General features: G+C 30.7%; 6 protein-coding genes and 1 pseudogene across 6 annotated transcripts in view; 4 read left to right on the top strand and 3 right to left on the bottom strand.

Moving 5' to 3' along the window:
• Window positions 1-369: 369 nt before the first annotated feature.
• LOC119613287 lies at window positions 370-731 on the bottom strand (annotated as a pseudogene).
• A 1709-nt stretch (window positions 732-2440) lies between these two features.
• LOC119613290 (ras-related protein Rab-4B-like) lies at window positions 2441-4110 on the top strand. The gene is made up of 4 exons (XM_037969294.1): window positions 2441-2652; window positions 2748-2828; window positions 3435-3767; window positions 3826-4110. The coding sequence occupies exons 1-4, from the start codon at window positions 2637-2639 to the stop codon at window positions 4038-4040; spliced, it is 645 nt and encodes a 214-aa protein (XP_037825222.1). The 5' UTR covers window positions 2441-2636; the 3' UTR covers window positions 4041-4110.
• Window positions 4111-7600: 3490 nt separating this feature from the next.
• LOC119613294 (endoribonuclease dcr-1-like) lies at window positions 7601-17214 on the bottom strand. The gene is made up of 8 exons (XM_037969298.1): window positions 16978-17214; window positions 16780-16916; window positions 15804-15981; window positions 15438-15745; window positions 13919-15143; window positions 13616-13790; window positions 10838-11898; window positions 7601-10275 (listed from the first exon to the last, which is right to left on the bottom strand). Exons 1-8 carry the CDS (start codon window positions 17005-17007, stop codon window positions 8236-8238), a joined length of 5154 nt encoding a protein of 1717 aa, XP_037825226.1. The 5' UTR covers window positions 17008-17214; the 3' UTR covers window positions 7601-8235.
• Window positions 17215-17805: 591 nt separating this feature from the next.
• Window positions 17806-20299, top strand: LOC119613288 (tubulin-specific chaperone E). Its single transcript, XM_037969288.1, has 5 exons — window positions 17806-18258; window positions 18319-18791; window positions 18853-19074; window positions 19145-19626; window positions 19688-20299. The coding sequence occupies exons 1-5, from the start codon at window positions 18163-18165 to the stop codon at window positions 19987-19989; spliced, it is 1575 nt and encodes a 524-aa protein (XP_037825216.1). The 5' UTR covers window positions 17806-18162; the 3' UTR covers window positions 19990-20299.
• Window positions 20300-20706: 407 nt separating this feature from the next.
• Window positions 20707-21174, top strand: LOC119613293 (cytochrome c oxidase assembly factor 4 homolog, mitochondrial). Its single transcript, XM_037969297.1, has one exon. The coding sequence runs from the start codon at window positions 20841-20843 to the stop codon at window positions 21033-21035; it is 195 nt and encodes a 64-aa protein (XP_037825225.1). The 5' UTR covers window positions 20707-20840; the 3' UTR covers window positions 21036-21174.
• LOC119613292 (peptidyl-tRNA hydrolase 2, mitochondrial) lies at window positions 20748-21571 on the top strand. Its single transcript, XM_037969296.1, has one exon. It carries the CDS (start codon window positions 21091-21093, stop codon window positions 21508-21510), a length of 420 nt encoding a protein of 139 aa, XP_037825224.1. The 5' UTR covers window positions 20748-21090; the 3' UTR covers window positions 21511-21571.
• Window positions 21572-23742: 2171 nt separating this feature from the next.
• Window positions 23743-24537, bottom strand: part of LOC119613291 (GTPase Era, mitochondrial) — a 1614-nt gene continuing 819 nt past the window's right edge. The window contains exons 2-4 of the mRNA XM_037969295.1: window positions 24388-24537; window positions 24148-24325; window positions 23743-24083 (exon numbers count right to left, since the gene is read on the bottom strand). The exon at window positions 24388-24537 is cut by the window's right edge and continues 411 nt beyond it. Coding sequence (XP_037825223.1) covers window positions 23887-24083; window positions 24148-24325; window positions 24388-24537 — 525 coding nt within the window. The 3' untranslated portion in view covers window positions 23743-23886. The remainder of the gene's footprint in view (window positions 24084-24147; window positions 24326-24387) is intronic.

Here is a 24537-nt window from a genome sequence, read left to right as displayed (position 1 = left end):
CATTTTCAATTGAAATTTTCTGAATTTCAAATGGAAATCTCATTTTCAATGGAATTTTCTGAATTTGAAATGAAACATCTCATTTTCAATTGTAATTTTCCTAATTTCAAATAAAAAATCTAATTTTCTACTGTTTTTTTCTGAATTTCAAATGGAATATCTCAATTTCAATTGATATTTTCTGAATTATAATTGAAAATTCTCATTTTCAATTGTTCTTTTCTCAATTTCAAACGAAAAATCCCATTTTCAACTGTTCTTTTCTAAATCTAAAATGAAAAATCTTATTTACAATTGAGCTTTTCTGAATTACTTTTGAAAATGACACCATAATAATAAATGACATCTTTTAATAACAACACAATTTCTAAAAAAAATAATTTAAATTTATTAATACTTTAAAAAAAAATAATTCAATAAACATGCAATAGAATCATTTAGTTTTTTGTGGTTCAACATAATCTTGATAGCAATTAATGGGATCCTTGGCGGTGAATACAGTATAAGCTTTAGCTGCCCCGGAAATTCTGGAATAAAACCAAACATTAACAAATGAAAATACACAAGACAGAAAGTACTACTGTCGAAAAAAAGTACTTATAGTATATAAAAAAATGTACCTTAAAATCACCGACAATTAAGCACCACAGAAAAACAAATACCAATGGCATTACACTAAAAGCAATAAATAATTCAAATAAATTGAAAGAAGTAAATAGGCCATTTTGTAATTATTTAAATGTCTAATTAGAAAACTATAATTGTAATAAAATTTAATAAAAATTGACTAGTTAGTAGCAGGTAGCTTGTTGTTGTTGCTGTCTGATAACAAAAAAAAAAATGATTAATTAAACAGTGTTGTTCAACAAAATCTATTAACTATTGTGAATAGTATTTGAAAACTAAGCAATCTGGCACTTCAACCAAAAGTTAAAACAGAGATGTTATTTTAGTCGTCATATATAAGAATTGTTGACAACTTTTTATTTAATTTAGGTGTAAAAATGTTGCTTAAATTTTATTATTTTCATCAGCAATTGTTTAAAATTGTTTAATAAAGGTGTCTAAATACACTAAAACACTTTTTAACTAAAAATAGTTAAGATCAGATTTCATTATTTAAAAAAATCGCTAGAATTTTTAGTACTAAATTTCTTACAAAAAAATTGCTTAATTGTTATTACTGTATTCGTACCAGTTGTCAATTTTTTTGGCATTCATTAAAAAAATTTTGGATCAGACTTTTTGTCGTAGTGGTTTTTTGTTAAGGAATAATTACCAAAAAATAACTTAACAAAATGAAACTCCCCTTTGGAAAGAAACACGCTGAAATTGCCACCTCCTTGTAAGTATGAATTAGGATTCCTTAATGTATTAAGAAATGTTAAAAAGTTTATGTTTTACCCAGTGAATTATTGTTCACACAACACATTGCATAATCAATATTTTGCTAACACCATCTTCATTTACGTTTTAAGTACATATTATCATTCGGAGTATTGCTGGAACTAATTTGTGTTGTTGCTTTTATTTACAGTGTTCTTCTGCCGCTGGATTTGGTGGTGCTGCCGGTTTGACCCTCTTGTACTTCACCGACTGGAAGTTGGTATTGCAATACGTACCCTTCTATGGTTCTAAATTCGAAAAATCTGAATAGATAATGTTCATTTTTATTAGACTTCTTATTATTAAGTTAAATTTTAGTTAATCACAATAAATGTATAAGATTTAACTTAAAAAAAGATTTTTCGTTATAATATGCATAAGCATTTTCAAAAGTTTGTATGTCAAGCATTATGTCCAGACAGGTGTGAAGGTGGAAGCTAATGGTGCCAGCAGAATAAGCTAGTCTTTTTTAAAACTTACCCAAGTATCTTCGCTCCGGAGCGACCCGATTATTACACGGCCAAAGTTGGCCGACTGAACGGCAACTGTATCAACATAGTTTTTTAGCCAGTAAAGAACTATCGACCACACTCAAACTGTTACAACAACATCAGTCCTTGTAGCTTATACGAAATGGATTGGTGTTATGAAGTACTTATTCCTTCAACCAGACCAGGGTACCATAGATCAGATTACATATCAAATGTAACTTTAATTTTTTGCACAAAAAAGGTGTATTCATTCTTGAGCTACATTCAAAATTATCCTTTAATTCTAAGTTTAAGATTGTAAAAATTTGTGTTTTAGAATTATGGTACATGAAAGTTGTGTTTTCAGATTTGTTCCTAGTTTTGTAAGAACAATATTTTGCATAGAAAATATATTTCAGTTTCTAAAAAAGCATATCAATTAAAATGCTCTATAAATCCCCAAATACTTTTCTAAAATATGATACCCCTACAAAAAAACTTGCTATAAACTGGTTTCTCAAAATCGCTACAATTCAAAAAAAAAATCTCTAAACTATCAACACTGCAACAAATGACAGCACACGGTAGTGTGAAGAAAAAAAAACGAAAACAACAATAACTTTAGTCATAGTTTAGTGACAACTATTAAATAAGTAAAATATCGAAATTGCATTTTAATGTTATTTTAATTTAAATATACAAAATAATTGTTATAATAACAACTCAAGCAACAAATAATAAACTATTAATTGAAACGCAAAGAAAACAGACTAAATAACAATGTCTGAAACATACGGTAATCAATTAACCCACAAAAAAACTCTTTGTTACAAATCGTAAACTAGTTCGCAGCCAGGAGTGTATTTTATTAATTTTTTCTATGATTTTCAGATTATTTATTTAAGTTTTTAATAATTGGTAGTGCTGGCAGTGGTAAAAGTTGTTTATTGCATCATTTTATTGAAAATAAATGTAAGTAAAAGAATTTTTTATACATAAAAAAAAGTTTTTCTACAAATTTTCTGCTGCTGCAAATAATTGCGTGTTTTGTTTTTTTTTGTTTCTTTGTTGTTGTTGCTGCATACAACAACAGTAATAACTCCTATTTCCCCATAATAGTATTTGTTGTAAAAAAATTCAATGATTTTGTTGTAAATCGTCTAAGGTCAGAAGAGTGGTATTGCAATAATGAAAATTGTGTAAATTTTATTTGGGGGAATTTCTAAAATGTTGATTTAAGTTAAATATTTTGTCTTAAATTACCTAATATTGTGTTTAGATAGATTTAATATGCTAATGAGTGGGTGTTAAATTTAATATATTCAAAATAAAATTTGGCCTAAATGTTTTTAGTAAGCAGGGCTGGATATGTGTGAGGTGAGTGTAGTTTCATTCAGTAATATTGAAATTTTATAGAAATTAAAAATATTATGTAATTGGAATATTGATTTATAATGTGTACTTGGGAAGTAGGGATCTCCGAAAGTTTCAGAAAATGTCGAAGAAGCAATTTTCTGATCATTTTGTTTTTAATTTGATTTTTTTTTAAATATAACATATAATAATGCTTTTTTATAGTTAAAGATGACAGCTCTCATACCATAGGCGTTGAATTTGGATCACGTATTGTTAATGTTGGTGGTAAATCGGTAAAATTGCAAATATGGGATACTGCTGGTCAGGAACGTTTTCGTTCGGTAACACGCTCATATTATCGTGGGGCAGCTGGAGCTTTATTGGTCTATGACACAACATCACGTGACTCATTTAATGCTTTAACAAATTGGCTTAATGATGCCAGAACATTGGCAAGTCCTAACATAGTTATACTCTTAGTTGGGAATAAAAAAGATTTAGAAGAAGCCAGAGATGTTACATTTTTGGAGGCATCTACATTCGCCCAAGAAAATGGTAAGTTTATATTTACTTATGAACAGCAACAAGCTTTAAACTTTGCTATACTTGCTAGAATTAATATTCCTGGAAACAAGTGCAAAAACTGGTGAAAATGTTGAAGAGGCATTTTTAAAATGTTCCAAAACTATTTTGGCTAAAATAGAAACGGGTGAACTAGATCCGGAGCGTATAGGCAGTGGTATACAATATGGTGGGGCCGCTTTAAGAAATCTACAACAAACACGACAACGAAGTATTAATAAGCCGGATTGTGGCTGTCGCGTTTAAGTTTTCTTTTAAAACAACACTATGTTTAGTGTTTTATTTTTCTCTTATTTTATTTTTACTCCGGCATATCCTTATATTTTATCTGTGTGTATTTATAGTGTTTTTTTTTTTTAATAATTTTAAACATTACAAACAAAATCTTGAAAATCTCATCTAAGTAGTAATATAAGCACTTTTAATACCTAAAATGTCGAAATTTCTCAATTTGTATGTAAGCAAGAAAATTTATTACCTATAGTTTATAGTTTGGGTTTATTTCTTTTTAACACTCATTCCATGTTTTATGCAATTAAAACTTGCCTCCCTCCCTTAAAAAAAATTCGCCATTATATTGTTTTACTTATTTGTTTTTAAACCTATTTTCTTTTTGATTTTATTTTGTATCTTCAATTTGTGCAAAGTTGTTTAATTGGTTGGTTTTTTTTAAGGAGTGAAGAAAATGTATCGTTTATTATTATTTTTACTCTAGGCATTTCTCTTTGTATATAATAAGACCAATAAACTATAATAAAAAAAAATCTCGTTGTAGTCTGTAGAAACTGAAATATTTACATACAATTATTAAGAAGAAGAATAATAAACAATTAATGTTGCACCCAAGCCAATAAAGTGTGTTTTTTTATTTTACACTATTTATCGAATTCGAATCGATATATTCTAGGTTTGACATCTTTTATATTTTGTACTCGTTGATCCTTTCTTATTTTCTTTTGAACTATCTTCTTATGGAATGACATTGGACGATCTACGAATACACGGTTTTCTGATCTTACAACGTTGTCAGTCAATGTGCAGAAAATATCCAACAATCATGTGAACTTACAATGTTTCTTTTGCAACGTTGTCAGAAAAAGCATTACTGACAATTTATTGCTACTAGAGTTCGCCCCGCGGCCGAAATTCGACCGGAACCATTGAAGGAAAGATTGCATACTTATGCTGCAAAATAAATCCTTACTTTTATGGTTCAAATGTCTGAAAAAAATTATTCCTATTGCTATTATCAAAGTGTAAACTTGCTTTGATCAACGTATTCTTTTAGAAAATGTGATAAATTTGTTTAAATTCTGAAAGAAGTTTAAAATCTAAGTTCTAAAATTATTTATGCAACATCTTTTTCAAAAATATTCGATTTATTATCCTCTACATAAATGTTCATAAAATCTATGCAAAACTTACAATATGATATATGTATTCATTCCTTACAATATGATATTTCCCTATGTTTAACAATCTGCCAATTCCTCCAGCAATCATTCATGCCCCTTGTCGTAAACAATGTCGAACCTGCCCAGCACTATTTCTTTGTAACTTGTAATAATATTCAACCTATATCTTTATATCCCAACAAAAAAAGAAAAGACCTACGGAAGAGATGATTTTAACACAGATTATTTATAGGCGGAATGTCTCTTTTATCTGATTCCAAATTCATTACTCCTGAAGTCATTCTCAAGAATTAGTTTTATAATATATTTTTTATAGTTATTTGGAAGTGAAATTGTAATTCTTTACTTTACTGTTGTTAAGAGGAATCAGAAAAGTACAAACCCCTAAAAATATTTGCAATAGGGCTGTAACAATTGAATATTCTCAAGAGCGCACAGAATCCAAATCTATTACCATTTTTTCAAAACTGGACATAGATTTTAATAACCAAAATTCAACATATCTTCTGTGTTCTCATCTTTTGTAACTATGTATTTCCGCAGAAGGTAGACTTGAAGTAGTCCTTCAAAAGTACATTGCAAATTATGATCTAAAAAAATTTTATTCTGTAAAAGGATTTTATTCCGATCAAAAGTGGAATTATATAAAAAAAAAATATAAATTATTGTTTTTTTTTTAAGTTTTAATAAATATCTTTACCAAAATAACTCCATTTCAGATCAGAATGGGATTTTCGAACAGGGGTATATATAGTATATATTATCTCTATAAGAAATAAATAAATTTTACTGTCTTTAGTATAAAAAGTCCATCCTTCAGGTTTATGTTGTATAAACTCTCCCTTATAACACTCAATAAAGATTTCTTTCAGCTGACTTACTACTTATTTGGCTTAAATTTAAATGTATTCTAATCGAATTTAATAGTAGATATTCTATGTACTATAATAACCCGAAAAAGCAGAATATCATCAAATCCTCACTGTGCTAAACCTACGTATTAGTGATATACCGATTCATTTATTACGGTGTATCATATGCCGACATGACCAACTAAACTACCCTACTTACATATATTTTAACAGGCTTTGTTTTTGTTCATCATTAAAATCTTTAAAATCAATAAAAACTAACATTTACATACATGTATGTAGAATTGTTGTCCCACCAATGTTTTCCCAGGTCAAACATCATCATCCTCTTGTATCTTACATCATTAATATAATAATATATCATTATTACATTCAAAATTTATCACTTTACACTTTAAAAAAAAAAAAAAAAAAAACAAAATCATATTTTTGCTTTGCCCAAGCCCGTCTGTATACATATTAGTTTACAAAAATCTTATTAAAAACAACAACAAAAAATATCATTGCAAAATACAAAAATAAACCATCAACAGAGAAGTAACATGTTTTTACACTCTCCTCTCTTTATGAAAAAAACAGTGTTGTTGTTTTGCTTAATTATTTTCTTTTCTATTTTTTAATTCAAGCACATGTTTGTGTGATTGTGTATTGGTAGAAACTTTAAACGCTTATATTTCCGAAAATACTGAACCAATTTTGATCATATATAGATTCTGCAGTGAGGCTCGAGAATCTGCATTCATCAAAAAAAGAATCAAGAAAATCGGTCAAGTAATAGAGCCGGAAAATGTTTCCAATCGTTTTGGCTTTGCGTATTTATATATACATATGATGATTTTAAAATACAAACCCTTTAAAATTGTAATTTTAAATAATGACACTGTTTGGCATAAATTTATATTATATATTAAAAAAGTATTTGCGTTTTACACAATTTAATTAATGCTAACAAGTAAGAATAATATATAAGGCTGTGCCATATTTTATCTAGTTCAAAAACCCTTCACCAAAAGTATATTTTTTAATAACAATATTAATTTTAAATTTAAATTTATTTCTATATTTTTTTTTAATGTTTAGTTAAGATATGAGTAAAATCTCGTAATAAACATATTTTAGGATTGTGTGTATCTCGTACACATACATATTCATATTCCCGGACATATTGTATATCGAATGGAAGTTATTCGAAATTTCTTTCTTTTGTTATACATATTTTTTGTTTTTTTATATCGAAATTTTGATCATATCTGCAATATTTATGGACCGATTTAGCTAATTCATCAAATAGCAATATTCTTGATATTTTGTCTGATAGAATGAATGATTCAACAAGTGGATTTAGACAGATTGTATATACTTTATAGGGTTACAAAACTGTAGCATATGTGAATAATAATGTTTTATTTGCAATCGCAAAAATATACTTAATAAAGTTGATTAAATAAAAAAATACAATTAAAATTATATGCATGAGAGTTATTACTTTTAGTATAAGCAAATGCTGATCATAATGTTAGTGTCCTAGCCGATCCTTACAATATATTATTAACAAATTTTTCCATCCTTAACTTCTGCTTAATACCAATCAAATCATTCGTTTTATTATATAAATATAAAACTTTATATTATTATCAATTTTACATACAAAATAGTTAGTTAGTTAGTTCTGTTGAGCGTTCATTTTCCAGAGTCTCTGGTGGGAATTGAACCCATGACCTCCGTACGGAGTCAATCACAAAATAGTGATAAGAAAATATACTCGTTTTTTTTATTTTTTTTTAACAAAAAACGAAGATAACTGCCTTTGTTTCTACTAGAAACTTTCTACTATTTGGCGAGGTAAAAGTTATTCAAACCAATTGACCAACTTGTCACTGTGCCCAAAGTTAAAAAAGGCTCATAATTGTTTAAAGTTGAAGGAAATTTAACCCCAAAAATCTTCTCCAACTGAAGTGCTGTTTCTCAATTATAAGTAATAAAGAATTAAGGAAATTCAAACCAAAAGACCAATTGTGCTTAAAATTAGAGAAAATGTTGGAAATCTACTCGAACTGACATCAGGTTTCTCAAACATAAGTAATAACCCTTTTGCATATGGAAGCTTGGTACACGCTTTTAGATTAACCATTAAAAAAAATCTTTAAAATTAAACTAATTAGAATGTTTAGCTAGTATTTGTAAGGCTTGTTTGGCTGCGGCTTTCTTAGCTTGTTTCGCATTACAACCAAAACCATGAGTTGTAAATAATTTATCCAAACAATTGAAGACACATTCGACCATCACATCATTATTGTCTATAATAGGCGGTTTGTATTTCGGCTTGGCTTGTTTATTTTCTTCCAATTGACGCACCGGATCTATGGGTACATTGCGTGAGAACTCCTCAATTTCAAACTTCATTAGATTGTAGATAACTTGCCAGGTAGTATCTAAATTACGACAATCCAAATAAACAGCCGCTATTAGAGCTTCAACAATATCTCCCAAAGCCTTGGGAACATCAACATTTTTTGCCATATTATAGGCTTTGTTTTCACGTGGCCAGTCCCTGTGCTCAGCTTTTTCCATGTCCTCATCATCAACATAATCATCAACATCATCATCCTCACTATTGCCCTCCTCGTTATTGGAATCGTTTAAAATATCATTGAAAGGATTAATAGAATCATTATGTTCTTCCATTAAAATGCGTACTTGATCGGTGACACGATAATTTTGACTTTCCTGAAAGTCGGCAAAACTTTTGATGGCTTCGAATAAGGCTGAATTTTCGTAAAGTAAAAATAAATGAAACCTATGGCGTACACATATGCAGCCTAAAGTTATATTGTTAACTAAAGCCATACGCAAATCAGTCATTTTACCGGGATTCATATTCTGGAAGCGTTCGAAAATGTAACATGTTATCAACATATCGAGTATGGCATCACCAATAAATTCTAGTTCTTGATAGCAACCGGTTAAACGATTTGTGGGATAAGAGGGATGTGTTAAAGCCTGCAGCAAATAGGCACGATCACGGAATGTATAGCCAAGATTTCTCTCCAAATGTTTGTATTCACCCAGGAAGCCGTCAATTTCTTTTTGCGATATATTTGCCCGTAATTGACTGCCACTCAATTTTAAATCTAATAGATTTGCCAAAGAACTTTGATTTTCACCTTTGCAAATACCAAAAAATTCCAGCATACGAAAGCTACGATGTATACCATAATTCTTAACACATACACCTAGCAGAGCTTCCAAGGTATCGGCAATAATTTTGTCTCTTATAACATCCTTGTTAATAAAAGTATTCATATCGTTATCGGGATCTATTTCCACATTGCCTGCCACCAGTTCTTGGTTTTTAATGCAGGCCTGAGCAAAACGTTCCAACTTATCAGCAGAACACTTTCCTGACAAGATTTCCTCTTCGGTTAATTGTAGACTGTAAAAATCGCTGGGGCTTAAGATAGAAGCAGCTGGTAAATTTTTCTTTAACAATTCTAAAAGATTAGACGGTAAACTAGCTAAAGGCGGAACCCAGTTACCATTGGGATTAAATAGAGTAGAGCAAATCATTTCACAAATATTTAAGTCTTTCATGCAATACAGCAGATTACGATTCGATACCATGCGACCCTTAATGATTGTTAAGAAACCTTCATGCCAATTAGTATACTTATTGGCCAAATACAAAGAGGTTGAGAATTTTAAGAAAGCATCACCTAGTAGTTCATAACGTTCCATATCAAAGACATCGTTTACACGTGCTGCTGTTATAGCCGCTAAGAATTCATACTGCTCGGCTGACTTTAAACTATGATCTGGTTCAAAATTTCTTTTCAACATTTCTATTTCGATTTTTTCTACCTTGCCGGAATCTTTAATGGCAAGTTGCTTTAGATTCTTATTTAATGCTTCTTCTGCCATACTCACTTTTGGAGTCATGATTGGCATATCAAATTGTGATCTTGAATATTCCATTTCTTCATTTAATCTTAAATTTTCTACTTCTGGTATTAAGCTCATAATAAATTTATAATAGTAATCGATTTCAATCGGATATGCCATGTCGAGTTTTCGTGACAAATCTACGGGTTCCAAATAAGTTTTCCATGCTGTGTCATCAGTATCTAGAGGACAGACTTTATAGTCTGCTGTTGATTGTTTTTTAGTTGGCAAAGAAAGTAGTACTTTCTTAGGATGCTAAAAGTGGAAAGGGAAAGAAAGGTTGTCTTTGGCTGCAATCGCATTTCTTTACACGGTTAATGTTAAATTAAAATATGTATCTTTATATAGTCCAAATTTAGATTTGATTGTAAAGTATATAGTATAAGGTCCGACTCAGCATTTTTCGTTCGTAAATTTTACCTTCAGACGTAAGATTTTATATAATTCAATATTAACTTCAATTTAAGTCTTCTTACAGTTCAACTTTGACTATGATAGTATATAACTTTAGCAAGTCCAACATTAGCTTTTATCGTAAGTGAAATTGAACTGCAATCTTAAGTTTTTTATACTGTTTAATCGAAGGATTTCTATTGTCTAACATTAGCTTTAATAACTTTTCTTTATACAGTTCTATTTTAGCTTTAAATGTTGTTAATCGTTGATCAACTTTAGTTTCAGAAGTGTGTCTTTATGCTGTTTGATATTAACTTTAATTGAAGGTTAATTTAAACTTCAATTGTAAGTGTTTATACAGTTCATTTTTCAATTGTAAGTCTCTGAAGTTCAAATAGATAAAAGATAAAAAAATACTTACCTCTTTTTCTTTAACAAGATTTCCATCATCGTCTAGTACTCTTTTCAAAGACTCATCTATTATTAAAGGTTTCGGCGAGTAATTATTAAAGTATTTATCCAAATTCAAGTATTTATTAATGCGTTTGCGTAACGTTTCAGCATGCAACATATAATAGACTCGATGTAGAATTGTGGGTAAGAACAATGCTTTCAACCATAAATCAGCTGGATATTTGTAGTTGTGACAAAGTTCTGGTATCAAAATGATTTTATTCAGATCCTTTCGCTTTTCACTACTCTTATTGCTGGCATTATTAAAGAAGTTACGACGATGTGTTAAACTCTTGACTTCCAGTAAAAATTGTTTCTTGTTCGTAATGTTCATACCGTAGCGTGCGGAATAGAAATCGGCATAGGTTCCGTATTGATTGTTATCGAACTGACTCAATGGCGTTAAGTCATCACGTACTTTGGTAACAACAAAATTTTCATACTGAAGATCGGTATACCATTTGGTTACCACCTTATTTAGGTAGTCTTGTGGCCGGTATTGTGCATTCTGTCGTTCAGCTGGAGTATACTTGCGACATGGATTCAAATGTTGAAATTTCTTTATTAACTGCCAGTCAATGGAAGATATTTCATCTAGTGGTATAATGAGATAAGAATTTTCTTCATCTCTACGATCAAAAACAAGAAATTCTTTCCATAAACGTAAAAGATCTCGAAATAGCATTGTATGAAATTGTTGTAATTGTTTAAGTTGTTCCTGAGTCTGTATAACACATTCGATGGGCTGTTCAGAGATTTTAACATGTAATTTACCCTGAGACATGAATAATGGCATTTTAGCCAATTTTGGTAGTTTCTTATTAAGTAGTAGGGCGTAGGTAGATTTCGTGCCCAAGTAGTTGACTATGTGTTCATTATAGGTATTAGTTTCGAAATCTGTTGCAAATTCTATGGCATAAGCGTAGGCTTTCTGTCCTAGACGTGGTAAGGAAGATTTTAGTTCATCGGGACATTGTCGCTCATAGGTACGTTTCAGTTGTTTTCCGGCTGTTTGTTTAAGTTGAGTAACTAAGTAATAAAACATAAATAGGTATATATTGTATGTAAGTACTAGTTCTAGAACGGATGATAACTGTAGCACTTTAGTTCCTTGTGGGTCACGTTCTTTAGAATATTGCTATGATTCTAAAGAATTAATCAGTCCTAAATTCTAAAAAACTTAGTTTTAGGTAAATGGGGTCTTCAGAAAGTTGTTTTCAATAAACACACAGACAGACGGACGGACATCGTTTAATTGATTTATCGGACATCGCTTAAGATTTATGGGAATAGTCTTGTCTATATTCTAGTCTATAATCTAGTTTATATTCTAGTCTAATCTATAGTCTAGTCTATAGTCTAGTCTGTAGTCTAGACTGTAGTCTAGTCTGTAGTCTAGTCTATAGTCTAGTCTATAGTCTAGTCTATAGTCTAGTCTATAGTCTAGTCTAGATTATAGTGTATAGTCTAATCTGGATTATAGTCTATAGTCTAGTCTAGATAATAGTCTAGTCTATAGTCTAGTCTAGATTATAGTCTTTAGTCTAGTCTAGATTATAGTCTAGTCTATAGTCCAGTCTATAGTCTAGTCTATAGTCTAGTCTATAGTCTAGTCTATAGTCTAGTCTATAGTCTAGTCTATAGTCTAGTCTATAGTCTAGTCTATACTCTAGTCTATAGTCTAGTCTATAGTCTAGTCTATAGTCTAGTCTATAGTCTAGTCAATAGTATAGTCTATAGTCTAGTCTATAGTCTAGTCTAGTAGTCTATAGTCTAGTCTATAGTCTAGTCTATAGTCTAGTCTATAGTCTAGTCTATAGTCTAGTCTATAGTCTAGTCTAGTCTAGTCTAGTCTATTGTCTAGTCTATAGTCTAGTCTATAGTGTAGTCTATAGTCTAGTCTATAGTCTAGTCTATAGTCTAGTCTATAGTCTAGTCTATAGTCTAGTCTATAGTCTAGTCTATAGTCTAGTCTATAGTCTAGTCTATAGTCTAGTCTATAGTCTAGTCTATAGTCTAGTCTATAGTCTAGTCTATAGTCTAGTCTATAGTCTAGTCTATAGTCTAGTCTATAGTCTAGTCTATAGTCTAGTCTATAGTCTAGTCTATAGTCTAGTCTATAGTCTAGTCTATAGTCTAGTCTATAGTCTAGTCTACAGTCTAGTCTAGTCTATAGTCTAGTCTAGATTATAATGTATAGTCTAATCTAGATTATAGTCTATAGTCTAGTCTAGTATATATTCTAGTCTAGATTATATTCTAGTCTAGATTATAGTCTAGTCTATAGTCTAGTCTAGATTATAGTCTAGTCTATAGTCTAGTCTAGATTATAGTCTTTAGTCTAGTCTAGATTATAGTCTTTAGTCTAGTCTAGATTATAGTCTAATATATAGTCTAGTCTATAGTCTAGTCTATAGTCTAGTCTATAGTCTAGTCTATAGTCTAGTCTAGTCTATAGTCTAGTCTATAGTCTAGTCTATAGTCTAGTCTATAGTCTAGTCTATAGTCTAGTCTATAGTCTGAAAAAGGTATTGGAGATTTGGATTCGGAAGATATGTGGGGTCATCAGAAAAGTGTTTTCAACAAAAATTTAAATCATTGGGTTTTGCACCTATCTCTGTTATTTATGAACCGATTTTGTTGATAAGTTATTGACGATAACGAATTTCTTGATACCCGTTCATATATACCATTCTCACGAGGGTGAAGGATAAAAACAATGTACAAAAAAAAAAAAAATACTTACTATCATCATTGTATTTCTTCCAATGCTCAAAAAGATTATCTGATACTTGGGCAATGCACTCAGTTTTTGTAATGGGTAAGAGTAAATGATTTAGTTCACCATGTTCGTAAAGTTTTACACATGCCTTAAAAGCAGCAGATATTTTCGCTTCTTTAGTTGTGGCGAAATAATCACTCTAAAAGTGTAAATAAAAAATAATAAGAAACAAACTGTTTTGTACTACTATTCCATTAAAAATTCAAGCAAATATTAAAGTAAAATTGAAAAGTTGCAACTTCTTATCTATTTTTACCAAATACTCACCACAATTACTTCTCTAACGGTAGACTGGAGTGGTAAACACACAGTTACCGCTATTTTACCTTCGTTATTTGGTGGCAACTTATTATACCAAGGCTGTGAAGAACCAAAACTATCCCATGGTAAAGTCTGACAATAGCGATGTAAAAGCGCCAAAGCTGATGATGCAATCAAACGTGCACCACTCGGTATTATAAATGGCGGTATAAGCTCAACAAACTGTTTGGCGATTTCCTCTTCGTTCGGATCATCACGATCCAAAGTTCGAGTACTTAAAAAATGTTTAATTAGTTCGTGTGTTTGACGATACGTACTGATTTTCTGTAACGTCTGCATCTTTTCTGATTCATTAATAAAAACCGAATAATATGAATTAGTGGAACGGGCACGACCCTTAGTTTGTATGTACGAATTAAAGGTTTTAAGAGGATCGAAAGCGAATACATAATTGCAGGCTTGTACATCAATGCCCTCTTCCAGAACATTCGAACAGATAATAATATTACATTGTTTACAGCGAAATTCATCTATGGCCGTCTTGTTCCATTTTGTATCCAATATACTTTCAATGCTGTAAAGTATACTTTGTCGTCCAACCATAAATTGTGGACGTATAACATTTTTAAGTTGTGGAATATGCGATATGTAGTTTTTTATAACATAATACACACATTTAGCGGTATAACGCCGTTCTACAAAGAGCAAACAGGCAATATCATCAGCTTGTTTTCCCGCAAACTTCTCCTTTATATATCTGAATAATGATTTTAATTTGGGAGTAGAAAAATTTTCGATTATTTCAAGCGTATTCCAGTCGGTTTCGTCGTCGTTCAACAGACTTTTCAGCTCATTAACAATAATATGACGTACACGTTCACAGCATTGAATAACAAAACGATATAAATTTCGCAGGGCTAGAGTTTCAGCTTGACGTTTTTTAACTTCAAACTCAATTATCGGTGACATGATGGCTATAGATGCTGCGTATAAACCTAAATCATCCATTTGATATACAAAATCATTCAGTAAATTTGTAATAGCACTTTTTTTATTTGGTGCGCGTAATTGTGCAAGACTTTTGGACATTTTTTGTGGCACATTGCCAATATCGAAATTTTTTATGACATTATCACAGTTTGCAATGATTTGTTTAATCTTATCCACTGCACGAAAGCTGTGACTGTGAATTGGAAATATTACCATTTCTTCAATCGGTTTTGTTGAGTAACTGAAAAATTATTATACCATTGGCTATATGCTAGAGCTTAAGTTGAGGTACATACATTTATAACTATTTCGAATATAAATTATAATTCTCCTATAACGAATCAAAATAATTTTTAAAAGATAACGCAAACCTAGACATTTAGCTTTGAACAGTTTTAGTTTTTTAAATCTCAAACCTAAAACTAGTGTCATTGTTAGAAATTGTTAACCAAATCAACATAGCATTAACACTTATAATTTTTATCCGAATAATTATAATTATAAAATAATGTAAAAAACTTCAAATAATACTTACACCATAACATTTTTCATTTGTTCCAAATCTTGTATCGTTACAATATTACCCCGAAATGTGGCCTCCAGTTTATTTAGATCTTGTATAACTTGTCCCAATTTATTGCCCTTTATAAGGACACCGGTTAAACCGATAACACGTGGTAATTTACTTTGATCACAATACTGAAAAGCACTAAGGAATTCATGCATTGGATGATTACCTGTTGCATGGTGGCATTCATCGATAATAACTATGCTTAAGTCGGTTATTTTTATAAGATTTTGATTGACTATATCGAGAAATATTTGTGCTGTCCCTACTAGAACCTACAAATATAGAACTTTTGTTTTTATGGAATTTTTTTACAAATGTAAATGATCTCACTTGATTCTTTTGAATTTCCGTTTCCCATTGTCGGCGTGTCCAATTGTCAACGTCTCGTTCGCCTATGTAGAGGCCAATCTCTAAATTGGTAGTCTTTTGTAATACCTTATGTTGTTGGCGTGCCAACTCTACCGTATTACACATAAAAATTGCTCGTTTACCTCCATTTTGTACAGTTCTGTAGAACAGAGTGGAAAAAAGTTTTTAAATTTTGAAGATAAATAAATATTTTTTAACATACATACATACATATGTATGTATGTAAGTGATATTAGTTTAAATGCATTACATCCACTTGAAGACCTATAACAGCGGAAATATAGATAAAACTTCCTGCTCCTTCATTATTTTAGAGTAGATCTTAATATGGGAACTATGCGAAATCATGGATCAATTGTAACCAAAATCAATTGGGCCTTTAAAAGTATAAAGTGAAGAAATACGTATACTGAAGTTAAAATATCTTTTTCCTATTTTTACACCGTTTTCTTGGTATTGTCTGGATCTGACCTGCCTTCTTATTTTCCTTACATTACATTGCCCTGGTAAACAACACAACTTGATTGTGTAATATGTCTAATCTGACACTCATATTTGGTTATTACTAACAACAATTCACCATCATGTAACAAACTCCCCAATAAATTACATTCTCTTACATATACGAAATACATTATAAGTATTTACTATAAAATAGGGGAATTCCAAATTAATTGCATGAAACACAAATACCTACATAATAAAGCAAACATGTAAAAGATTATTTTAAGAAAGTTTAAGTGAGGTTAGGACTTTGATCCACAGGCTGATGATTCGTTGTAAAAAAATAACAAACTGATAAAAGTTGCAGGAGCCATCTCTTGACATGCAAACCACACCCCAATGCAATTTCACAATGATGCACATTTTAAGTAAAACAAAATCTATTCCTCTGGATATATACAAAAAAACTTAATTTCTTAATAACAATACTCACTCCTTTAGTTGGGGCGAAAAGCGTTTCAATGCCAAAACCGCAATAAAAGTTTTCCCAGCTCCAGTTGGCAAATAAATAATACCATTTCTTTTGCTCACATAATCCAGCAATTCTAATTGATATGGTCTTGCTTGAAGCTACAAAATAATTCCACGTAAATTATCTGTAAAAGGGCAACAAAACAAATTGTTAACTTACACATTGCTTTTGTTCTCCTTCTTCATCCATTTTAAAATATATTCACAATTTAACACGAAAATAAACAACAATTCTCCTTGAAGTTTCTAGTGAAACTGAAATGATATTAATATCAATTGTACAGGGCAAATGGAGGAACTACGTGTACTTTAATTACTGGTTAAATCGGGGAAAAACTTTTTTACACAAAACTATTTGTTCCTTTTTTTTGCCGACATAAATATTTACATATTTATGTTCATTTGTAAGGTGTATTTAGTGAGGTGAAAGCAGAATCAAATGTATTACATTTATATTTTTTGACAGAAAAGTGTTAAGCGACAGCGCCACACATCAAATTTGTTTGACTCAAACGGTAAGTTTTTTGATAGTGTTAGTGAAAAATCTCACATGTATATATGCGGTGTGATTTTTTTTACTAACACAATCAAAAAACTTACCATTTGTGTCAAACAATTTGAAGTGTCGCCAAGGCGCTTTATGGCTAAAATGTTTATATACATAATTCGACATATTAGCATTCAAATTCTATAATCTACTGCACCTTATTTTATATCACCTTGAGGTGCTATAATACTGTTTCTTTGTTTACATCCTAACATCAATGTTGCCAATACTTTAGAAAAGAAGGAATGCATTTTTTGCTCTCTAAAATAAAAAAAATTGGACTTTATTAAAAATCTACATACATATGTAGATTAAAGCGAACGAAAGAGTAGAATTTGTTAAAATGTCAAATACATGCGTGTGCTATAAAATTATGCATATTGCAAAAAGTGTAAACAAAAATGTAAACGCCGTTAGCACACGACTTGACCAGCTTTGTTCTCCAATTAAATGACGTGAGGCAAAGAGAGTTCAAAAAGAAGAAAAACAACACACGAAAAGTGAACAAAATATTACTGCAATAATAAGAAAATATATAAAAGATACACATAAATAAAAACAGATAGAAAAAAAAAACAGGAAAATCAATTTTCCTTACAATTTAACAAACAATTGTTATTTGCCAAATTAATCAAATTAAATTTTTCTTAAAAATAGCAAGTGAATCATCTAGAAAACGTAGTAAAACCAAAACAAAGAATTAAACAGTGCGAAAAAGTAGTAAAAATAAACAACAAAAACACAACACCAACACAGAGTCTTAACACTCAAGCAAGGGTAGGGCGGCTGCTAGACGAAATGGTTGGTATATTGGATGACACCTGCTTGCGTTACCCGTTGGGAACACGCATAAAGATTGGCGAAAACTATGGTACCGTACGCTATGTGGGAGAGGTAAACATAAATATGGGTTTAAGCCCAAAAAATAAGAAAATACTAATTAGAGTTTTGTAGGTTGCGGGTTATCAAGGCAACTGGCTGGGCATTGAATGGGATGATCCTAAGAGGGGCAAACATAATGGTACCGTCGATGGTAAACATTATTTCTATAGTATGCATCCGACTGCTGGCAGTTTTATACGTCCCGGAAAAGTTGGTCCCTGCGAATCACTAGAAGAGGCAGCACGTGAACGTTACTTGGGCTATACTGACAATGCTTTGGATAAACAGTTGATACGTGAAACTCAGGCTTCTATACAGGCGCCTTTGTTTGAAATTGTGGGCATGGATAAGTTGGCACGTAAACAAAGTAAATTTGAACAATTGAGCGAAATCAGTGTAGACAATTGTCCCATTAATTCGGCGGGCTATTTGAAGGAGTTTACTTCCTTAACCACCCTGAATTTGACTCATACCTTAGTTTGGAATTGGGAAATAATAGCGGATATATGTCAGCAAGTACCCACTTTGAGAGATTTGAATTTAAGGTTTGTTTTTCCATGTCGACAGAGCGTAAAATGTTGTTATAAAACATTATTTTTCCTATAGCGGCAACCGTTTGGTATTGCCCAACGACTCCCAAGTGTCCGAATTATCTCAAGCTTTCAATAACCTGAAATATATAAATTTACGCAATTGTGGTTTTACTGATTGGGCTCATGTAATGCAAACGGCTCGTTTGTGGCCTTTCATAGAATCGTTGGGTTTACAGGAGAATCCCATAAGTGAACTAAGCGTTGTAAATACCAAAGAGATTTTCAGGAATTTAAAGTAAGTGTTTTTTACCTTTTCCTTAAAGTATACCAAACTACATGGAGTAACTTTCTGCATACAATTACAGAGAACTAGATTTACATCGCACCAAGTTAATGGATTTTGATCAAGTTTGTAAATTGGGCAATATCAAGACATTAGTATCACTGTATCTCATGGAAAATGGCATTGAAGAAATCAAATTACCCGATTGCGATGCAAACGTTAAATTGGATATGTTCAATGCCTTGGAACAATTAAATCTACTTTATAATCCAATATGGAATGAAACCGAGGCGTTCAATGAATTGGATAAATTGCCACGTTTAAAAATGTTGTACAAAACACCCGATTTAAAATCGGACTTTGATGAAATGTTTGCTAAAGCAGTTGCATCGATCTCAAATTTAGAAGTTTTAAATAAAATACATTTAACGGCCGAAGAAAGGCGTGGAGCGGAGTATGATATATGGAAGAAATATGCAGTAGAATGGTTGCAAGCTTCAAAATCTCCAGAAACCCTAAAGGAGTTTTATAAAAAGCATCGCTCATATGCTACAATTATAAGAAGTGAGTAGAGTAATTTTGATCTACATATGTGTTTAAATATAATTGTTTTAAATCTTTACAGAATATGGTTCGCCGGCCGAGTTTATACCCAACAATAAGAAAATCTCAAAATTAATTAAAATACGCATATTAAATACTCAAACAGGCGAAGTGTGGGAAAAGAAATGTCCCCGTATGATTACAGTACAAACTTTACTTGGTCTTATTGTAAAACATTTTCAAATGGATTCCACCAATTATTCACCACAATTGAGTTATATTGATCATAAATATCCCGATTTAATAGTACCTTTAGATAATTTATCCAAAACTTTGGATTTTTATTCGTTACAAGAAAGTGATACGGTACAGGTTAAATGGTAATTTTCGTAAAAGAAATTATATCGGAAAACTGATGAAAGAAACTTTCATTTACATCATACACACTTATGTTTAACAATTTTGTTTATTTAGTTTCCTTCCAAATTTGTTAAAAACAATGTATTATCTTCGAAATGGCCTTATATTGTATTTTTATAATTTTTTTTCACATTATCTTTAACATGTTTTTTGATTTATACATAATAATCATTTATGAAATATTTTGCAATTTTCTAATTATTGCTAAATTAACAAAAAATACATAACCTATGTTTTATTGAATATATAAATGCATATAAATGATTAAATTTGAAGTAAATTTTGGTGTTTTCTTATGATTTGAGCCTAATTAAGATAAACCTACGTCAACTTAGGTTTTAAACAGGTTTTGTGCGAAAGGAAATACATGGAATACCTCACTGAAAAAAGCTGTTTCGAAGGGTATTCAAATAAGTTGAAGTCATTTGATAGTGGGAATGTATCGAAAGGCTGTCAAACTCCATGTAATACGAACATTTTTCACATTGTTTATATAAAAAACTCACTGTTTATATGAAAAATTCACCTTGATTCACTTTGTAGCAATGAATTCCCTAATATGTTTTTAATTATTTTAGTTATTCACCACACATCTTTAAAATTATTATTCACCATTATTGTCCATCATCATTGTCAACTTAGCACTGTCTAGACCCACCATATGTTTCAAACTGTTATAATGCATGTTGTTAAAGAAGATAATTTATCATCTTGTGTTCCTGTTGTTGATTGTTATGTAGTTACATACGTTTTCATCAAATACATTTTGCTAAACATTTTATTCAAAAATTATCAATTAAAAACTTCACCAAATAATGTCAGACTCTGATCAGGATCCAGTTGAGGTAATGCTAAAGAAAACTGGCTGCATTGAATTACATTACAAAGTACAAGAGTGTATTGCGGAAACCGGTGATTGGCGCAGTTGTCAGGATAAGGTGAAAGAATTCAAGGACTGTATGCAAAAGTATGTTGATGCCCAGAGCAAAAAATACGCCCATATTAAGTAAACTAACAAATTAAGACAAAACAGCAATTATAATTTACTTAAAACCCAAACACAAGATGACGAAATTATTACAATCTGCTTTGAAAATGGTCAAATCTTTACCCTGTCCTCCCACTAAGCTAGCGCTAATAGTCCGTGCCGATTTAAAAATGTCTAAAGGTAAAACTGCTGCCCAATGTGCTCATGCTGCTGTGCTATGTGTTCAGGAAGCTCAGTCTAGTAATGATAAGCAGGCTCAACAACTTTTGGATTCCTGGTTGGTGAAGGGACAACCAAAAATTGTTTTAAAAGTAGATGGCGGTTACGATGATCTGATTCAGTTACAACAGAAAGCTGCGGAGTGTGGGGTTGTATCAGCGTTAGTGCAGGATGCTGGCCGCACACAATTGGCTGCCGGCACAGCTACTGTTTTGGGTATAGGACCTGATACCGTAGAGAGGATTGACAAATTAGTGGGCCATTTAAAGTTATTGTAAAAAAAATAAATGATATTGTAAATATTTTATTTGTTAATAAATATTAGTTGTGTTAACTAAATGATGCTTTGTATATGATGAAATAGTTGGATAGATAGATAGACAGATAGATAGATAGATAGATAGATAGATAGATAGATAGATAGATAGATAGATAGATAGATAGATAGATAGATAGATAGATAGATAGATAGATAGATAGATAGATAGATAGATAGATAGATAGATAGATAGATAGATAGATAGATAGATAGATAGATAGATAGATAGATAGATAGATAGATAGATAGATAGATAGATAGATAGATAGATAGATAGATAATAGATAGATAGATAGATAGATAGATAGATAGATAGATAATAGATAGATAGATAGATAGATAGATAGATAGATAGATAGATAAATAGATAGATAGATAGATAGATAGATAGATAGATAGATAGATAGATAGATAGATAGATAGATAGATAGATAGATAGATAGATAGATAGATAGATAGATAGATAGATAGATAGATAGATAGATAGGTAGATAGATAGATAGATAGATAGATAGATAGATAGATAGATAGATAGATAGATAGATAGATAGATAGATAGATAGATAGATAGATAGATAGATAGATAGATAGATAGATAGATAGATAGATAGATAGATAGATATATAGATAGATAGATAGATAGATAGATAGATAGATAGATAGATAGATAGATAGATAGATAGATAGATAGATAGATAGATAGATAGATAGATAGATAGATAGATAGATAGATAGATAGATAGATAGATAGATAGATAGATAGATAGATAGATAGATAGATAGATAGATAGATAGATAGATAGATAGATAGATAGATAGATAGATAGATAGATAGATAGATAGATAGATAGATAGATAGATAGATAGATAGATAGATAGATAGATAGATAGATAGATAGATAGATAGATAGATAGATAGATAGATAGATAGATAGATAGATAGATAGATAGATAGATAGATAGATAGATAGATAGATAGATAGATAGATAGATAGATAGATAGATAGATAGATAGATAGATAGATAGATAGATAGATAGATAGATAGATAGATAGATAGATAGATAGATAGATAGATAGATAGATAGATAGATAGATAGATAGATAGATAGATAGATAGATAGATAGATAGATAGATAGATAGATAGATAGATAGATAGATAGATAGATAGATAGATAGATAGATAGATAGATAGATAGATAGATAGATAGATAGATAATAGATAGATAGATAGATAGATAGATAGATAGATAGATAGATAGATAGATAGATAGATAGATAGATAGATAGATAGATAGATAGATAGATAGATAGATAGATAGATAGATAGATAGATAGATAGTTACAACTTAAACGAGAAAAATAATGAGCTGCTTTACCCACTTCACCTTGTATTTAGTACGCTCTGAGTATAGTTTAGTTTAAAAGGGTTGTATACCCAAGATATACATCCACTCGGAGACCCAAAGGGTCCATTGTGTTTCCCTTTAATGAAGAATAAAGGACAAGAATGTTAGAGAGGAGACAGAAAAGTAAGATAGAGAGTAAAAGTAAGAATTTCCCCCCATACGCCCTGAGTAAATCTGTGAAAATGAGGGATGGTAAGTGGAATATTTAAATTTTACAAAACAGCATTAAAAATTGTCCTTTTTTTGCAAATTTATATCAATATGAAACTATAAATAAGCCATTTAGTTAGTCAAATGACTAGTCCATGGGTTAGAAAATATGATTATCTATTGACAAGACAATAGAGTAGTCTGTAGACTAGAAAACAGAATAGCCTAAAGACTAGACAGAGGACTGTCCATAAACTAGACTAAAGACAACAGACTACTTCATAAACTAGATTTCTCCTTAGAATATATACTATTCTATAGACTAGAACAGACTAATCTAAATCTAATTAATGGAAAACAGATAGCCTAAAGACTAGACAGAGGACTGTCCATAAACTAGACTAAAGACAACAGACTACTTCATAAACTAGGTTTCTCCTTAGAATATATACTATTCTGTAGACTAGAAAACAGACTAATCTAAATCTAATTAATGGAAAATATACTATATCCATAGATTTGACAATGTAATAGCGATAGACAATTCTATGGTCAAGACAGTAGACTACACAATAAATTAGTATATAGGCTAGACAGTAGACTAGTCTAGTTAAGTAAAACATACGCAAATATGTAATTATACTTCTTATTTATTTTCACAGAATTCAAAAAACATTTTACTTTTTTTAACAAAACTTTTCTTATTCAAAGGTTTTAATTTTTAAATAAACAACAATAAAATTAATCTTAATATAATTCAAAAACTTTTCCCCATTTTAATTTTCCTTTAACTCTTCAATCGTTTGTTTGGGTCTGGTGGCAATTGTAAATGATATGGGTTTGCCAAATGTTTCAACCAAATCTGAAGTAACACGTTCAGTAATTTGTCTTAATCTACCATTCGATTCACCACAAATAAGACGTTCAATGCGTTTACTAGGGCATATCACCTCAACTGAAGCATAAATGGTGTCTAAAAATATTTACATAAGAATTTATTAGTTTAAAATATTTCTTTCTTTTGAAATAAGCTTAACTGTTGTCGACACTGTAATATTCCATAGAGGTTTTTAAATTGTAGGGTATCTCTTGAGGCAAATAGTCCAATAGGCGAGCCCTAACACTTTCAACTATGATATCTTCTGGAGTTTCATCGGTAAAGGTATCACTTGAATATTGCCAGGGTTTGATTTTGGCCGCATCTATTAGGAAATCCTAAAGGAAGGAAGAGTTATTTAAAAAGATAAGATAATAATTCCTAATCATGTTTAACTTACATGAACATCATTTAAGCCATTGCCTGTTATGGAGGATACCAAAAATACTTCACTAAAATTACTCCAAGAGCCTTCAGTTTTGTTAAGTTCTCCAAACTCTACTGTGGACTCTTTAGCAGTGGAGCTATTATCATCCGGCTTTTGCTCACC

This window comes from Lucilia sericata, unplaced genomic scaffold (genome assembly GCF_015586225.1).
Source record: "Lucilia sericata isolate MDLA Ls3-8-SP2 unplaced genomic scaffold, ASM1558622v1 Contig002048F_arrow, whole genome shotgun sequence".
Lineage (NCBI taxonomy): Eukaryota > Metazoa > Arthropoda > Insecta > Diptera > Calliphoridae > Lucilia > Lucilia sericata.
This window is presented reverse-complemented; position numbering and strand designations above follow the sequence as displayed.